At 36.8% G+C, this 18,234-nt stretch overlaps 2 protein-coding genes across 2 annotated transcripts; both read right to left on the bottom strand.

The window, feature by feature from the left end:
• Window positions 1–1,614: 1,614 nt before the first annotated feature.
• On the bottom strand, window positions 1,615–4,542 carry LOC127248164 (protein FAR1-RELATED SEQUENCE 5-like). The gene is made up of 3 exons (XM_051270395.1): window positions 3,515–4,542; window positions 2,358–3,408; window positions 1,615–1,695 (listed from the first exon to the last, which is right to left on the bottom strand). The coding sequence occupies exons 1-3, from the start codon at window positions 4,540–4,542 to the stop codon at window positions 1,615–1,617; spliced, it is 2,160 nt and encodes a 719-aa protein (XP_051126352.1).
• A 10,937-nt stretch (window positions 4,543–15,479) lies between these two features.
• On the bottom strand, window positions 15,480–17,979 carry LOC127247159 (pentatricopeptide repeat-containing protein At2g21090-like). Its single transcript, XM_051268895.1, has one exon. It carries the CDS (start codon window positions 17,969–17,971, stop codon window positions 16,358–16,360), a length of 1,614 nt encoding a protein of 537 aa, XP_051124852.1. The 5' UTR covers window positions 17,972–17,979; the 3' UTR covers window positions 15,480–16,357.
• Between the last annotated feature and the right edge of the window lie 255 nt (window positions 17,980–18,234).

Genomic DNA, 18,234 nt, shown 5'->3' with positions numbered 1-18,234 from the left:
ATCGGATCATCGGTACAAGTTCTATCCTGTCTAATCAGTCTAACAAATAAAAACATGACACGTGTATGTATGTAAGTATGTATTATTATTATTATTTAAATCACAAATTACAATCTAAATTGTAATCTTCCAGTAATTAAATAGTTACCCTAGCCTGTGACAGTCGATGCCGCCACCACGATCGACGCCGCCGCCGCCACTGCCACCACCGATCGACGCCGCCCGCCGCCGACACCAAAATCAGCAGGTTTAGTTTATTCAATTTCTATCAACAAAATCTTCGCCAGAATTTCTGTCCGTTTTAGCCGAATTCATCCCCCGACCCCGAAGAAATCTCCACCGTTGTCGCCGCCGAAACCAGTGTGTGTTTTGTATTTTTTACTTCGGAATTTTTAATTATCTCTTTTAAATCATAATTTACACTCAAATTCAGATCTGATTCATTCCATCCGGTAGGGTGAGTGCACATCGTAGTTCTCCCAAAATTTGCCCTCTCTCTAGTTGCTCGTTGCCGACGCTACAACCACCGTTGCTGCCAACGCGCTTTAGCAATATTTCTCCTCTCTGTAAAATTCATCGCAATCAATAATTTTCCCCAAAGTTTGACCCGACCGAGAGTCCGGCCCTTCCTATCGATGTCGCCGAAGAAGGAAGTGAACTAATTGAAAGAGAAAATGGAGATGGAAGTGAACGATAAGAAAGTGAAGCCACAAAGAAAATTGTTCATATTATGGGTGGTTGTTTTTGTTGTTGGTGGATGTGGTTTTAATGGTATGTAGTTTATGTGTATTTAGGCATGACTGCGATAATTTTTTCTCATAAAAATTCAATCCAATTTGGTTTTCAATGCTCTCTAGTTATAGAATGTGTTAGCATACGAATTTTGGGATGTTTGATTTGAGCTGAGTTTTATTTGCTTTGGTGTTTGTGAATCATATTGATCAGATGGTGTCACCGCTACCTTTATAAGGTTTTTGAAGATTCTTAAGTTCATTTCATTCAAATGGTTTTATGTGCATTTTAAGTCATTACTTAATTGAATTACATGTTTGTTTTATTCAAATAATTATTGATGTTGTTTTCTTATTAGAAGCTTTCAGCTGAAAATATAAAGTCATTATGAATGATCTAAATTTTTTTTATTCTCTAAAGTAATTTTGCTAGTTCTATTTTACTTTAACACTAATATATAAATATCATTGTGCAGTTTGTGAGACTACTAACAAGTTATTAGATGGTATATTGATGTTGATTCTTGCTTATTTCAATTTGTTATTTTAACTTCAATATTTTGGACACAATTTTATTACTATGCCAAAGTCTCCACCAGGACACAAAATTTGTCAGCAGTATATTAGATTTGATTTCATCCAAAACAATATCAAAGCAAAAATATACACATCTACGCCGAATATATCCAAAAAACAAAAAAAAAACAAAAAAAAAAAAAAAAAATCTCAGTGCAAAGGTTCATCCAAAATAAGTGTGAGGTCCTGCAATACATGAGTGAACAATAAAGGTTTGCAAGCTAATACATTAAATTAATAAAAAAGCAGATTAACATATTAAATAAGCTAGTCCAGGAAGACTCCAGTGGTCACGATCGAATGTTGTTCAACAGCTTCTGATCCGATGAAAACATTCTGGAGAATCAAGATCAATCATCTCTGGCTCAAGCTCAATCAGTCCTAAAACCTGAAAAGATTTTAAGAAGCATAAATTTTTTATTGAACATCAGTTTTGTTGTTCAGACTAGATTAGTACATTGCCATTTTTTATTATAAATACCCTTTTCAGAAAATTTTAGTGGCTAGACACGAGGATTTCCACTGCATTCACCGCCAATACGCGATGACTGAACCTAAATTTATGTATAATAAAAAAAGTAAAAGTAAAAACTAGTAAAATAATTATTTTAATGTAAACTCATATCATCATAAAATAAATACCTCAAGTAATTCTGTGAACTTTATAGAATAAACGGACTCATTGCAATAATGAGATTGTATATTTGACATTTGGTTGACTATTGCAATCTATAATACAGGACAATAAAAAACAATTCAAGGAATTATTGAATATAAACAAAAATTAAATCATAAGTATTATAATTAAATTAGAAATTTTATTTTTAAAAAATAATCTGCTCTATCGGATACTAGGCAGGCTTCATTAGTGAATGTCTGCATAATAAATAAAGTTATCATAAATTCTTTGAATAAATAAAATTATTTACAATGCAGTGATAAGTGCGCACCTGGGTCTCAACTAAACACTCATTTCCTCGAACTTCAGCTTGCTTCTTTTTTTTTTGAGTTTCTTTCCAATCCATTTTTTGGTCTTTTACCTGAACGCACCTTCTTCCTATTCTTTATACCTTTTATGTGAATGTTGTCTTTATTGTTCATACCAACAATGTCAAAGTCCTTTAAAGATATTCCATCAGAATTCTCTTTTCGACTCTGTAATTGTTCATTCACTCTTTCAGTTATCTTCAACAATGCATCTCTGGCAAACTCATAAGATTCTTTATTTTCTGAAGCTCTCGTTACCAGTTTGTTGCATAAAACACTCAAATCCTTACAGCGCAAGCTTAACTCATTTTTCGGATCATCCATACTGTGGTCCCCGACATACATTCTACTATGCAAATCACCTAGCCTTGCATCTTTTGTCCACCTCTTTAGTATATATTGATCCGGAATTTTCAATACATCATTTTTTGTGAGAATTTTCAGTCCATGAGAACATAATATTCCAGAAAAATCAAATTTCTTGCAACTACAAGCAACTGTCTTATCTGATGAATCATATTTCACAATATGGTACCTTGATCTCTCAAGATAGCTAACCTGATATTCCGTAATGGTTTCATGCGATCTAGTAATAGATCCAACGCAATCATACACTTTTCCCAATTCCTTCTGAAATATTTTAAAAACTTCTGGGGTATACACACTCGCGGCATGTTTCAGGAGCTGAATTGGCAATGGAAGCACAGGCGCACTAGTACTTGCTTTGAAATCGGCCTGCAACTGTTCATATCGACGAGATTCAACCAAATTTTCAAACTTTTCAAAAAACACCCGCAAGTTGTTCTTTGAACTAGAATACCTTTTAATCACACTGTTAATACTCTCACTACGCTGTGTCGTCGTAATATCAGCACAAAAGAATTGACGACCATACACCAACGCCCATTTTTCTTTCAAATTGAATAGCCTTCTCAACCAATCATTATCTACCAAATTGTATTTTACCAACATTTCATTCCATTCATGCAAAAACTCATCTTCTTCGTCAAAATCATGAACACATCTCCCAAAATCATGCGCAAAGTTTTTATGCTCAGCAAAAATACCACCCAAATGTATCGCGGCATTTTGATAAATATGCCAAATACATAACCTACAAAATTAACAATTTAGGAGTAAGTTATTCTACGAAAATATATATATATACTATAAAAAATTACAAATATAATGTATTGAACTATTTATGCCTAAAACAAAACCTGTGATGAGTCTCAGGCCACCTCGAAGCCAACGCATTTGCCATAGCTGGATATTGATCTGTCAAAATTGTAGTTGGCTTTCTTCCATACATGGTGTTGACAAAAGTGTCAAACAACCACTCAAACGAGGGAATAGTCTCATCGTATAAAAGTGCTGCACCAAAAACTATTGTTTGCATGTGGTGATTAACACCAACAAACAAGGCCAAGGGACGATTTTCCCTATATTTTCTATATGTAGTGTCGAAAGAAACTACGTCCCCAAAATCAAAATAGTCTGCTCTCATTCTACCATCGACCCAAAATATGTTTGTAATCATATCATCTTCATCCACTTGAATAGAATACGAAGAATTTAAGTCTCTGTTTTGCATCCCTTGTAAATATTCCAATACCCCTCCAGTGTCTCCAACCTCCATGTACTTAGTCCTCTTAGATCGCAAGTAATTTTTAATGTCTTGCCTAATAAACCCTAAGCTTTCCCGGCCACCGGCTTCCTTAATCATTAAATCATGTGAGACTTTTGGAGCAAGTCCCACATATTCAGCCATATCTATCTGGGAAGCATGAACTTCATCTATTCTCCTATGTGACGGGAAAAAATGAGTTTTCTGAGGACTAACGAGTTGATGAGTGTTTTCAGATATAAACTCAAATACTTCGTATTTTTCATTCTCTTTCAATCGAATTCTCATCTTTGCCTTGCACCCAAATCTTGTTATTGCTCGTGGTGCTCTCACATTAATATTTCTTTTATCTTCTCCCCTTGTGCCTTCAGCGCTACGTGAAAACATTCTGCATTTTATCTTTCCTGTTCGATCTTTATGCATTTTGTGTCTTTTCATACCAAAACCCGCTTTTTTAGCATAAGCCAAATAAAATTGGTACGCTTCTTCTTCATTGTCAAACTCCTTTCCAATTTGAGGTGTTTCTTCGGGAGAAATATGTTGACGATCATTTTCCATATTTGTAAAGTCTAATCGACGTGAAGACGAAGACTTATTCTTTCCTAACTCATCAATCTCCATCATCACCTGTAAACGTATTGTGTAGATACATTACTCATAAATACAACAATAAAAGATCATTATACAAAATACAAAACAATAAAATAAAAAATGAAGTAAAAAAACAGTAAAAGAACATATAAAAAAAATATATTAAACATTAAAATAAGAAATGAAATGAAATGAAAGGAACTGTAAATTTCAATAATTAAAAATTTCGAAGTAAAAAATACAAAACACACACTGATTTCGGCGGCGACAACGGTGGAGATTTCTTCGGGGTCGGGGGATGAATTCGGCTAGAGCGGACAGAAATTCTGGCGAAGATTTGGTTGACAGAAATTGAATAAAATAAACCTGCTGATTTTGGTGTCGGCGGCGGCGGCGTCAATCGGTGGTGGCGGTGGCGGCGGCGGCGTCGATCGGTGGTGGCGGTGGCGGCGGCAGCGTCGATCGTGGTGGCGGCGTCGACTGTCACAGGCTAGGGCAACTATTTAATTACTGAGAGATTACAATTTAGATTGTAATTTGTGATTTAAAATAATAATAATAATAATACATACTTACATACATACATACACGTGTCATGTTTTTATTTGTTAGACTGATTAGACATGATAGAACTTGGACCGATGATCCGATCCCGTCCAGTAGCTATTCCGGTGGAGTGTACAAAGCAGGCGCGGCTCATTGTAGGAGCAGGGTGAGCAATTGCTCAGACTCCTAATTAATAGATGGCCCATATTTTAAAATGTTATCCATTATTCTTATCAAATTTTAAAATTAAATTTGAAATTTTAGTTTATATTTTTTCTTCTTCTTAATTATCTTATTTAATTTTAAAAATAATTTTAAACTCTAATCATATACCTTTTCATGTCTCTTCTTCCTGACCATACCTCACCCTATGTTTCTAAATTTAATCACCAGTCTACACTTCTCTGCCTCACACCCTGTTGCACTGCGTCCACCAGCTCAGACCAAACCCTGGCACCTTCTTTCTTCTCTCTTTTTCACCCTCCCTTAATCCTTCTCGCCTTTTGAACCTCCGGACAATCCATTTTTCATCGTCTTTTCTTAAATCAACACTGTCCAAACCGTCACGTTCAATATCTTGTACAATCGACACCAATCAGTGATATTATTTTGAAAATACATTGTAATCATGTGTTTAAATAGCCTGTAATTTATTTTTGCTTAGGGGCCCAAAAAAGTCCAAGACGGTCCTGCCACAAAGTTGTTGAAATGTAACGACGGTGAAAGAGTTGATGTAACTTAATTAGAAGACTAGTTGGAAAAGTGCGATTTTTGACTTGTACAAGACCTGATATTTTATACGCAGTTGGACTGATAGGTAGATACATAGAAGCTCCGACCATTAATCACATAAAGGTTGCCAAAAGAATACTTCGATACATTAAACGAAGTTCCAGCTTTTGGTTGTTCTATTCTGCAGTGCTGAATTCCGGATGAGTGGGTATAGTGATAGTGATTGGAGTGGTGATATTGATGATCGGAAAAGCACGAGAGGTTTTGTGTTCTTTGCTGGTGACACTTCATTTTCTTGGAGTTCAAAGAAACAACCGATTGTCACACTTTCATCTTGCGAAGCTGAATATGTGGTTGCTGCATCATGTGTTTGCCATGTTGTTTGGTTGAGAAGATTAATGAAAATTCTGAACATTGAGCAAGCTGAAGCAACAGAAGTCTGCATCAACAATAAATCAGCAATCGCGCTTGGGAAAAATCCGACCTTCCATGAAAGGAGCAAGCATATTGATACAAAATATCACTATGTCCGAGAATGTGTAAAACAAAAAGAAGTGTTGCTGAATTACGTGAAGTCCAAAGATCAAGTGGTTGATATATTCACGAAAGCATTGAAGAAAGAAGATTTTTGGAGATTGAGTAGCCATATCGGATTGGTGAAAGGATGAAGATTACAAGTTTAAGATGGGGTGTTAGGAGATAAACTTGTTTTGGTATAACTTAATTTAGTGCACTAATCTTGGACGTAATTTACTTATTCCTTGTTTACGAAATAAATTAGATGATAGATTTTTCTTGATTTATATTTCACATATTCGAGGTAGGTAGATGAGTCAATAATTGAGAGGATATTACGTAAATCAAGGTGGTGATTTTCAGCACAGAGATCGAGTGAACAATAGAAATCATCCAGCCCTGTTTTTTCACTGTGTTTTGATTGCAGCCACAAAAAATCGATTTTCCAACAAAAGTTTCTTTCCTAGCTTATAAACTTTATTTTCGTTACCAGCAACATTGAATCACAGGGGTTGAGAAACGTACACCTCCTCTTCTAAAATTCCGTTTAGGAATGCAGACTTGACATCAAACTAATACACAAAGAGATTTGATTGAACAGCTTATGCAAAGATAATTCTCACAGTTTCAAAACGAGCAACTAGAGAAAAATTGTTGTGATTATCCTTCTGCATCAAGTCGAGGTTTATGTTTCCTAATGCTTCCATCTGCATTATATTTTCTACGGAATACCCATTTCAATCCAACTTTGCTTCTGTCTTTTGGTGCATCAACCAATTTCTAAGTTGAATTTTTTTCAATTGCCTTCAACTCCTATGCCATTGCTTGTTTCCACTCTCAATATTTTATTGCTACCTCAAAACAGGTTGGATTGGCTGCACATAAAGAAAAATCATATGCTTCTTAAATCTCTGTTAAACATCTAAATATTCATTTTGAAATTTTCGCTATCGTTGCTGCTCAAAGATGGACTCCTTTCTTCTAAATATGATGAGTTTGAGCTGTTGCTATTTTTTCTATGAGGTGATATTGCTGCTGAATTTGTAGAAGCAGAACCATTGATCTGCAGGGCTATTTTTTGGGACTGAACTTTCATAAAAGAATTACAGGAATCGGCTTCAAGACACCTTCTTTGTCAGCATTCCATTTTATCGCATCATCTTCGTTGAATATAACATCCCTGCTAATTATCAGATTTTTGGGTTTATACAAGCGATATTCTTTAGCTTGATGACAATAAACGATGAAAATGCATTTTTCAGATTTTTTATCAAGTTTCGATCTTAGATATATTAACTAAAGCATATGCTATACAACCGAAGACTTTTAAATGGCTCACCCGAGGCTTTCAACCATTCCACACTTCATATGGTGTTCGATTCAAATTAACCTTCAAAGGAGATATATTAAACAAAAATACAGCCATTGCAACTGTTTCCGCCCCAAAAAGAATCTGAAGTCCTTTTTGTTGGAAAATTATTATATCGCAAGAATATCAAACAATATAATTATCAAAAGATAAAATTCGATAATAAAATTAATTTATCAAAATAAATTTGATATTAATAAGAATTAATCAAATAAATTCGATAATCACGTCGAGTCGAGATAGAACCTTTTTCCGCAAAATGAGTACGCCCCGATAGTGCCTCCGGTTCATGGCGTTATATTTTCAAATATAAAATGACTTATCATCTCCGGATTACGTGGAACCTCAATATTTTAGAGTTCCGATTAACTAAAATAAGGGGACTTGAGCTATGTCGGAAGGCTAGAATGACAAGAGAGTTGCCGGAAAGTGTAACCGAAGAACTCGCCGGAAACCTTGTTGGAGAGGAGAAAATTAGAGAGGGAGATGAGAGCTTGATATATTTTGAGAGGGTGTGGAGAGAGCCTTTTATAGGCACCTCCACCGTGCGGGACATTTATTGCTAGAGCCAAAACCTCCGGTAACTGTTGATGAACAAATATGGGTACGTCTCGACATAAACTTTAAATTTAATTCCAGTTATAAATATAATTTCTAAATTTTTGAATTTCAAATAATCATGTATGCATGTGCGGACTTTTTCGGGATAAAAATATTTATCGTTTTGTACATGACAAAATAATATTTGACTCGAGTTCATTTCATGGTTTTCGTGTCCAGTTCGGACGGGCAGCGCGTGCGGCTCACCGACATGTCATGCCTTAGTCACACTATATGTCCTAGTTAAGAAATTGTATTTAACACAACTTATTTGTGTTACAAGTTTCAGTATGGGATAAATAATTAATTAATTTGTTAAATATCCTTTAAACACTCATATAGTCCAATGACTATACTTAACCCAAGCACATATTTAATCCAATTAATTTGGTTTTTCGGCTCGTTACTCACATATTTATCATTTTTCCAAATATGAATTTAATTCAAAATTTAATTTCATTGATTAAATAAATAACCGATTATCCAACAATTTTGCCTCTAATAAACTCATTTCCATCTCCACTGACGCAAGAGCGGGAGAAAAAACTGAAAAATTGGCAGCATTAACGCAGCAAGAGATCACCAACAGTCAATCAACTTCAATAATTAAACTACTTTGATTAGGAAGGCGGTGCATATCCTATATGGTTACAAAGCTCTTCGAGTCTAGTTTTTTCAAAAATAATTACAGATCTATAAAATAATATTCCTACAGAACCTTACGGCCATTTCACTGAAGCGTGGCAGACTGCAAAGAGTCACCGACCAACTTTTAGTTTGCTAATTTTGATGATTCATCTTATCATTATGAACCCTGGTTTCTTCATATTCATTTATTTATCTATCTTTATTTAAGATTACATTTATTTGGAGTTTAAGTTGATGCTTGTATTATGACTATCTTTTGTAAGTTTGAAGGAGAACTTGGAAATACATTAAGCTATTAAGTTTGTTGGAAGATATTGTCTTCTTATATTTTGCTCTAAACTCTTTTGGTGGATTTCTAGAGTGGTGAGCGGTGAGTATTCTCTTGTGGTCCTACTTCTCTAATTTCCCGGCATCAAGTTGGTATGAAAGCTTTGGTTAGCAATGGCTGGTCGTAGAAGAAACGGGCCAAAAGTTGATGATCATGTCGCTCGTCAAAGAGACCTTAATGGGGGATTGGATTAGATTTCCACTATTCATCCCATTTTTTCTCCCCAAAAATATCAAATCAAACACCTATTTTTCATTTTTTATATTATACTAAAAATTAATTTTACATTCAAAACATCACATCAACACCTATTTATATCACATCATACAACTATTCAAATTCAAAATTTTTACTATTCAAATCCCAACTCAAAATCCAAACCCCCAAACAAACACACCAAGGGATTTGTAAAGATTTCTACTATTCATCCAATTTTCCCCCCTAAAACATCAAATCAAACATCTATTTTTCATTTTTTATATTATACTAAAAAATCAATTTTACATTCAAAACATCACATCAACACCTATTTATATCACATCATACAACTATTCAAATTCAAAATTTTTACTATTCAAATCCCAACTCAAAATCCAAACCCCCAAACAAACACACCCTAAGAAGATTTAAGGAGACAAGTGGAACAGCTCCTACAATGCCTTGCGCATGGCAAACATCCTGAACATGATGTTGAGGGTCATGATTCAGTGGTGATCCTGTAAGTAATGATGTGGATTTCAATCCCTTTCATGGTGATGGAAGTAACGAATCAAGTGACAATGCTTCCCGAAGGGTGCGAGCTCAAAGGAGCAATGTTTGTAATGATTCTTTCGGTATCAAAGTTGATGTTCCCGATTTTGAAGGAATCAGCGATCCCAACAAATTCATTGATTGGCTCACTTCAGTTGAGAAAGTCTTTGAGTTTAAAGATGTTAAAGAAGAATGCAAGGTGAAACTAGTGGCCATCAAATTGAAGAAATATGCATCTTTATGGTGGGAGCACCTTAGAAAGTAACGTGCACGTAATGGCAAGAGCAAGATTAGAACATGGGACAACATGAAGAAAGAGTTAAGGAGGAAATTTTTTCTGGAAAATTATCGGCAAAATAATTTTCTTAAATATAACAACTTCAAGCAAGGAGATCTTTCCCTGCAAGAGTACATGGCTGAATTTGAAATTTTCATGTTGCGGTGCGATGTGTTGGAGCCGGAAGAACAAACTATCGCTCGTTTTCTTGGAGGGTTGAAGAATGAGATCATGAATGTGGTCCAATTGCAACCATATTGGACATATAACGACGTCGGTGGACGTTTCTCTTCGAATGGTGGTGCTTCCAACCGGGGGACTGCTTCTACTTCCAAGAACACTCCAACTACAAAGGATATAAAATAGAAAGTTGATGTTGGTAAGGGGAGGAGTACTGGTTTTGTGAAACCAAGTGCTACCAATAGGCAACAGAGTTCTTTCAAATGCAAGGGCTTTGGACATTTTGTTGTACATTGTCCACATCAAAGGATCATTACTCTTGTTGATGAAGAGCAGGAAAGAGGAAAGTAATGAAACAACACCACTCTATGATGAGCATGATAAAGATGATGTCACTTGTGAGGATCACGGATAAGCTTTACTGATACATCGTAGCCTCAATACAACCTACATTGCGAATGATGTTGGCTTGCAATAATATTTTTCACACCAAGTGTGTCAAATGGCAAAATATGTGATATTATTATTGATAGGGGAAGTTGTGAAAATGTTGTGGCTACTACTATCATGGAAAAGTTAAAAATGAGAACCGAAGATAATCCTCAACCTTACAAGTTATCATGACTTCGTAGAGGTAATGACGTGAAGGTAAACAAAAGATGTCTTGTCCAATTTTCTATTGGTAACAAGTACAAAGATGAAGTTTGGTGATGTTATTCCTATGGATGTGTGCCATTTGCTTCTTGGTAGACCATGGCAGTATGATAGGAGAACACAACATGATGGTTTCAAAAACATTTACACATTTGTGAAAGATGGTGAGAAAAAAATATTGGGACCGTTAAGAATGAAGGATGTCCAAGAACATCAAAAGGTGAAGGAAATAATTTGCTCTCAAAATTACAAATTGAGAGTTCAATGAATGAATCAATGAGGGTGTGTGCATTGGTGGTTAAAGAAGAAAATGAAGAGGGTAATCCTATACCATTTCAAGTTCAATCTCTTTTGCAGGAATTTCATAATGTGGTGTCTGAAGAGATCCCCACCAGGCCTTCTTCCAATGCAAAATATTCAACATTGCATTGATTTCATTCCCGGTGTGTCGATTCCGAATAAAGCGGCTTATAGGATGAATCCTAGAGAGCATTAAGAGTTACAACGGCAAGTTGAGGAGCTATTAGCTAGAGATCCTTTGCAAGAAAGTAAGAGTCCTTGTGTTGTTCTGGCACTTCTTGTGCCAAAGAAAGATGGTTTATCGCGTATGTGTGTCGATAGTAGAACGGTGAACAAAATCACAATCAAATACCGTTTTCCTATTCCTCGCCTTGATGGTCTTCTTGATGAACTTCGTTGTTTCAAGATTGGTTCTAAAATTGATTGTGAAGTGGCTATCATCAAATTCGGATGAGGCTTGGAGATGAGTGGAAGACGGCCTTCAAGACAAGAGATAGTCTTTACAAGTGGTTGGTTATGCCATCCGGGCGTTCTAATGCACCTTCTACTTTTATGCGGCTTATGAATCATGTGTTTAAACTCTATATTGGAAAGTTTTTGGTTGTCTATTTTGATAATATTCTTGCATATAGCTCCAGCCCGGAAGAACATTTGATTCATCTTCAACAAGTTTTTGGTGTGCTACAAGTGCAAAAGTTGTATGCCAATTTGAAGAAATGTCATTTCTTCACTGATAGTCTAATATTTTTGGGCAATGTTATTTCTTCCAAAGGTGTCAAGATGGATGAAGGAAAGATTGAAGCCATTCTTAGTTGGCCGATGCCGAAGATGATTCAACATTAGAAGTTTTCATGGCTTGACCTCACTTTATCACAGGTTCATAAACAATTTCAGCACAATCATTGCACCTATAACTGAATGTCTAAAAGGCGGCAGCTTCAAGTGGACAGAGGAAGCGCAAAAAAGGCTTTAAGCTTCTTAAAAAGGAAATTCATGGAGGCTTCGGTCTTGTAGCTTCCAGATTTTGGAAAGGTGTTTGAAGTAGATTGCGATGCTTCGAATGTGGAGATCAGAGGAGTTCTTAGCCAAGAAGGTAAACCCATTGTTTTTTTTTAGTGAGATGATGAATAATTCCCGGCACAATTATTTAACATACAACAAAGAGTTCTTTGCCATTGTTCGCACGTTGGAGCATTGGCAACATTATCTCTTACACAAAGAGTTTGTTCTTTTCTTAGACCATGGGGCCTTGAAATATCATAATTCTCAGCAAAAGTTGAATCCACGACATGGGAAATGGATTAGTTTTTGCAAGCATTTAACTTTGTGATCAAGCATAAATCAGGTGTGCTAAATCAGGTGGCGGATGCTCTTAGTCAAAAACATTATTTGTTGCCTTCTTTGCAACTGAATGTGGTTAGGTTTGAGGTGATGAGAGATCTCTACAAGGATGATGCATACTTTGGCAAAATTTAGGATTAATCCTCGAAAGCTCCATTTAAGCTTTTAACGATTCATAATGGTTATCTTTTCAAAGGTAATTTGTTATGTATTCCAGATTGTTCTTTAAGACTAACAATCATTGATGAAGCACATAGTGGAGGCCTGGCAGGACATTTTGGGAGAGAGAAGACTCTTGCACTCATAAAAAAAAAAAAAAAAATTATTAGCCATGCATGGAAAGAGACGGAAGAAGTACATTGAAAGATGCGTGACTTGTCACATTGCTAAAAGCCATGGAAAAAATACAGGTCTTTACACTCATTTTCCGGTGCCATTGTGTCCATGGGAAGATGCAAAGATGGACTTTGTTGTTGGATTGCCTCGCACCCAAAGGAACAAAGATTTGGCAATGGTAGTTGTTGATCTCTTCTCAAAGATGGCACATTTCACTCCTTGTCTCAAGACTATGGATGCAACCCATGTGGCTGATCTTTTACTTCAAGTACATTGTTAGATTTCATGGAATCCTGAAAACCATCACCTCTTATCAGGATTTAAAGTTCATCATCCCCAAACCGATGGGCAAACTAAGGTGGTGAATGGAAGCTTGGGAAATTTATTGAGGAGTTTGGTTAAGAAGAATCCTCGTCAATAAGATGCGGTTTTGACTCAAGCGGAGTTTGCTTATAATTGGTCTTCGAGTCAAAAAATAGGGCGGAGTCCGTTGAAGTTGTTTATGGTAGAAATCCTATCACTTCGATGGATATAACTCTCATTCCTCTTACTCATCATATCAGTGGAGATGGGGAAGATCATGCCAAGTATATCAAAGAGTTGGATGAGAAGGTCCGTAGAAAAATTGTGAAACATAATGAGAAGTATCAAAAGATGGCGAACAAGCATAGAAAGAAATCTGGTTTTAAACAAGATGATTTGGTTTGGATTCATTTGAGGTAGGAACGTTTTCCTAGAGTTCGGCATGGAAAGTTACAGCCTAGAGCTGATGGTCCTTTTCGAATTTTGAAGAAGATTGGTGATAATGCATTCAAGGTGGAGTTGACTGGAAATTATGGTGTTTCAGCTACGTTCAATATGGCTGATTTGTCACCATATGTTGGTGATGAAGATGATCCAGATTCGAGGACGAATCTATATGGTTACAAAGATCTTCGAGTCTAGTTTTCAAAAACAATTACAGATCTAAAAATTAATACTCCTACAGAACTTTACGGCCGTTTCACTGAAGCGTGACAGACTGCAAAGAATCACCGGACCAACTTTTATTTTGCTGATTTTGATAATTCATCTCCTCATTATGAACCTTGGTTTCTTCATATTCATAGTATTTATCAACATTTATTTAAGTTTACATTTATTTGGAGTTTAAGTTGATGCCTATATTATGACTATCTTTTGTAAGTTTGAAGGAGAACTTGGAAATTAAAAATTTACCTTAAGCTGTTAAGCTTGTTGGAAGATATTGTCTTCTTATATTTTGCTCTAAAGTCTTTTGGTGGATTCCTAGAATGGTGAGTGGTGAGTGTTCTTTTGTGGTACCTCTTACTTCTCTAATTTCCCGGCATCATCCACCACAGTTTGATTTTTTTTCGTTCGGTAACACCATTTGCTCTAGTGTATAGGGTTTTGTAAGTTCCTTGCGAATCCCATTATTTTTTTAGAAAAATATTGAATTCATTAGATACAAATTCTCCACCTTTGTCCCTGCGAAGTTTCTTGATATTATTTTTGCATTGCTTCTCTACCAATGTCTCAAACCGTTTCAAATAGTCAAAATTTTCAGGTTTGAGTATAAGGAAATAAAACCAACTGAAACGACTGTGATCATTTCTAAACAAAAGAAAATATTGACTTCCGCCAAGTGATTCTGTTTTCATCGGCCTACCCAAATCAGCATGCACGAGTTCAGGTTTTTTGATGCTCTCAAAGAATTACCAACATGAAATGAAGCTCTTGATTGTTTCCCATACACACAACCTTCACAAAAATCTATTTCAGAGATTTTTGGCAAGCCAAGTACCATTTCCTTTTGGCTTAAAAGCTTCAATCCATTCACATTCAAGTGACCGTAATGTAAATGACAAGTATTAGATTGTATGTTCTTTCTAGCAACCAATGCCTTGTCCACTGATTTCGATACATCCAATAGAAACATTATGTTTTGTGTCATCAGGACTGTTGGAATAATGGACGATTCCTTGTCAAACACAATATAGTATCCACTTGAGATCGATTGCTCGACGCTTAGCAGATTATGGGCTAAGGTTGGGAGAAATTGCACATTTGGAAATGTCTAACATCACCTTGTATTTTGTTGATGGAAATTGTTCCTTTCCCTTAAATGTTCATTTCTTTTGTCTCCAAATCAAACCAATCCTTTTTCCATTTCATAAGTTCTTCGAATAGAGACTTCACACCAGACATGCGGTTCGAGCATTCACCGTCTAGAAACCAAACATTTTCATTCTCAGCATAAAAAATAAATCGATAAATCAACCATAAACAAGTTTCTTGGATCCTTGGCTTCTTCGGTAAAATTTACCCGTTTTTGTTCATCCCTCTTTTTAACCCAACAATCAATATTTTAGTGCCCTATTTTGTTGGAGTATGGGCATTGTATAATTATTTTTTTCTAAATTGGCGTGGTTCAAATTGACTTGCCTCTGCCCCCACCACATCCTCGTCTTGAGTATCCCCTTTTACTTGAAATGCTTTTTCTTCACAGTTTTTTACAGGATTGATCAAGTCATGCTTCATGTGGCCATTAAAGAACTCATCAATTCAGCAAGAGTGTAGGTAGATAAATCCTTACTTTCTTAACATCGGCAACCACGTGATCAAATTTTGGAATCAACCTCCTCAACACCTTACATACAACCATTTCAGTACTGATACTTTCAGCATATGATTTCATTTGATTAACAATTTCGGATACCCGAGAGAGGTATTCTTGCACAAAGGGGATGCAATTTGATAATGATGATTTTCTTGTCACCTAAAGATTCTTGCTGTAGAATATCCCACACTTGCTTGGAGGATATTGTGGCTGCCTGCAATACAGGGGAAGATCTCATTCTCCAATGCCTATTGGACGAGTAATAACAGTTTCGCATCTTTTCTGCTATTCTCCCGTAGTTGATGATCTGGATTAGCCGGCAAGTTCCCACAATTCTTGAGACTTTGATAGAGTTTTCATCTTCAAAGTTCATAGGCGGTACTTCGGAATTAATGGTTGATGTTGATTGGAACAACTCTCGTTGGACAGTTTTCTTGTTGTGAAGGATAGAAACGGGCTCACATTTTTCACCTTTTCAAAATTAAATGACTTGACCAAAAAAAGAAACTGAAAATAAATTTGGCGGACGAACAAAATATTCTCACCGGTCGCTCGTCTTTAATCTCCTTCAGTTTCACCAGCATATATATATATATATATATGTGTGTGTGTGTATGTATGGTTTGGCTCAACCAATCGATGGATCGATCAATCAATCCAACTCCCAGCCTTATGTTTTCTGGCAGCAGCAGCAGGCAATTTCAATTTCAATGTCTGGACGAGTGCTGCTCCAATTCCAATCTCAGAATGTATCTTGGAAAGTAGCAGCATTGCCACTGCTGCTGGGTGATGCTGCTGCTGTTCCAGTAGAAGTTTCCTTATGCCGGGAGAAGAGTAGAGTCTACAACAGCCCGAAATCAGGGTGACCCAAACTACTTCATCCGGCTCGAAAGGCATCCCTTTTATAACCTCCACCGCCTTCTCCAGCTGACCTGCCCGACCATAAAGGTCCACCATGCACGAATAGTGTTCCATTTGCGGTTCCACTCCATATTTCCCACTCATCGACTTGAATACCTCTTCACCTTCTTTAACCAGTCCTCCATGCACGCAGGCTCCCAAAACGTTGATGAACGTAATCTCGTCAGGAACCACACCCCTCCGCACCATTCTCTCAAACTCTGCCAATGCCCTCCCCGCAACTCCATGTCTCGCACATCCTCCGATGATGGAATTCCACGACACCAAATTTTTCGTCCCCATACCCCCAAACACACAGAATGCAGCATCTAAATCCCCGCATTTCCCATACATGTCAACAAGGGAGGTCGCCAGAACCACATCGAGATGAATCCCTACTTTGAGGATGCAAGCATGAACTTGCCTCCCCGCAACAAGAGAAGAGCAGCCAGCACAAGCATCTAGAGCACACGAAAAGGTATACTGATTTGGCCGTATAAGTGTTCCAGAGTTCATCATTAAAGGAAACAAATTAAGAGCCTCGGAGAACTTCTCATGCCGGATGCATCCTCTCATCATCGCAGTCCACGACACTACATCCATATCATCGCCCCTCCGCCTCCGCCTCTCGAAAACCTCCCTTGCTTCACTAACCATTCCATTCTTCATATACCCATTGATCATGGTGCTCCAAGAGAAAGCATTTCTCTTGAGCATCAAATCGAAAGCCTTCTTCGCTTCATCTATCATCCCAAACTCCATGTAACCCAATAATACTACATTTCCGGTGACAACATTTTTATTTAATATCTCATCAGAAACTCTACAAAAACTACCCCGATCACCTAATCCGATGTATCCCCTCATTAAGGCAGAGCCCAAATAGATATTAAGATCAAGCCCGAGAGGAATGACGAGGCCGTGCAGCTGAGGAACCAGAACGCAAAACTCCTTAGTGTTGGAAAATGCACTGAGAAGTACTGCGAAGGTGAGCTCGGTGGGTCTGCTATGGCGGAGCATCTGTAGAAAACAAAGATGAGCGTTGTAGGGGTCATGGGCATCGCGAAAACCTGTAAGCAAAGTAGTCCAAGAGACGGCATCTCTGTGGGGCATTTGATCGAATAGGTTGTGGGCATGAGACAGGCGGCGCGTTTTGATGTAGCCATTGATCAAGGAGTTCCAGGAGGAGGTGTTCCTGGACCGGGGGTACGCATCGAACAGTTTTCGGGCGTCATCGATATTGCCATCGCGAACGAGTTCGTTGATTCTGTCGTTCAAGTAATTGGTAGAGAGTGTGTAGAGGTAATTCTGTCTGCTAGCGGTGGTACAATTAGAATTAGAAAGCCGCAAAAGTATGCGCATGACAAATTTGCTGCACTGACTACTGCTCGATCAGACATGAAATAGTAATAATAATTTCTTCCGTCATTCATTTTTTTTTTTTTTTTTAAATCTATTTTCATTTATAGTAAAAAAAAATATCACTTTTCTTTACCAAAAAAATATAAAAAATTTTATTTTTATATATATTTTTTTAAACTCGTATCAGTCAAATAAACACACAAGATGACGAAGAAAATATTAGTAAAGGATTGACGGCCATATATATTTAGGTAAGATTTTGT

This window comes from Andrographis paniculata, unplaced genomic scaffold (assembly GCF_009805555.1).
Source record: "Andrographis paniculata isolate CXL003 unplaced genomic scaffold, ASM980555v1 Contig32END, whole genome shotgun sequence".
Taxonomy (NCBI): Eukaryota; Viridiplantae; Streptophyta; class Magnoliopsida; order Lamiales; family Acanthaceae; genus Andrographis; species Andrographis paniculata.
Note: the sequence above shows the minus strand (reverse complement) of the source record. Positions and strands in the feature narration are given on the sequence as shown.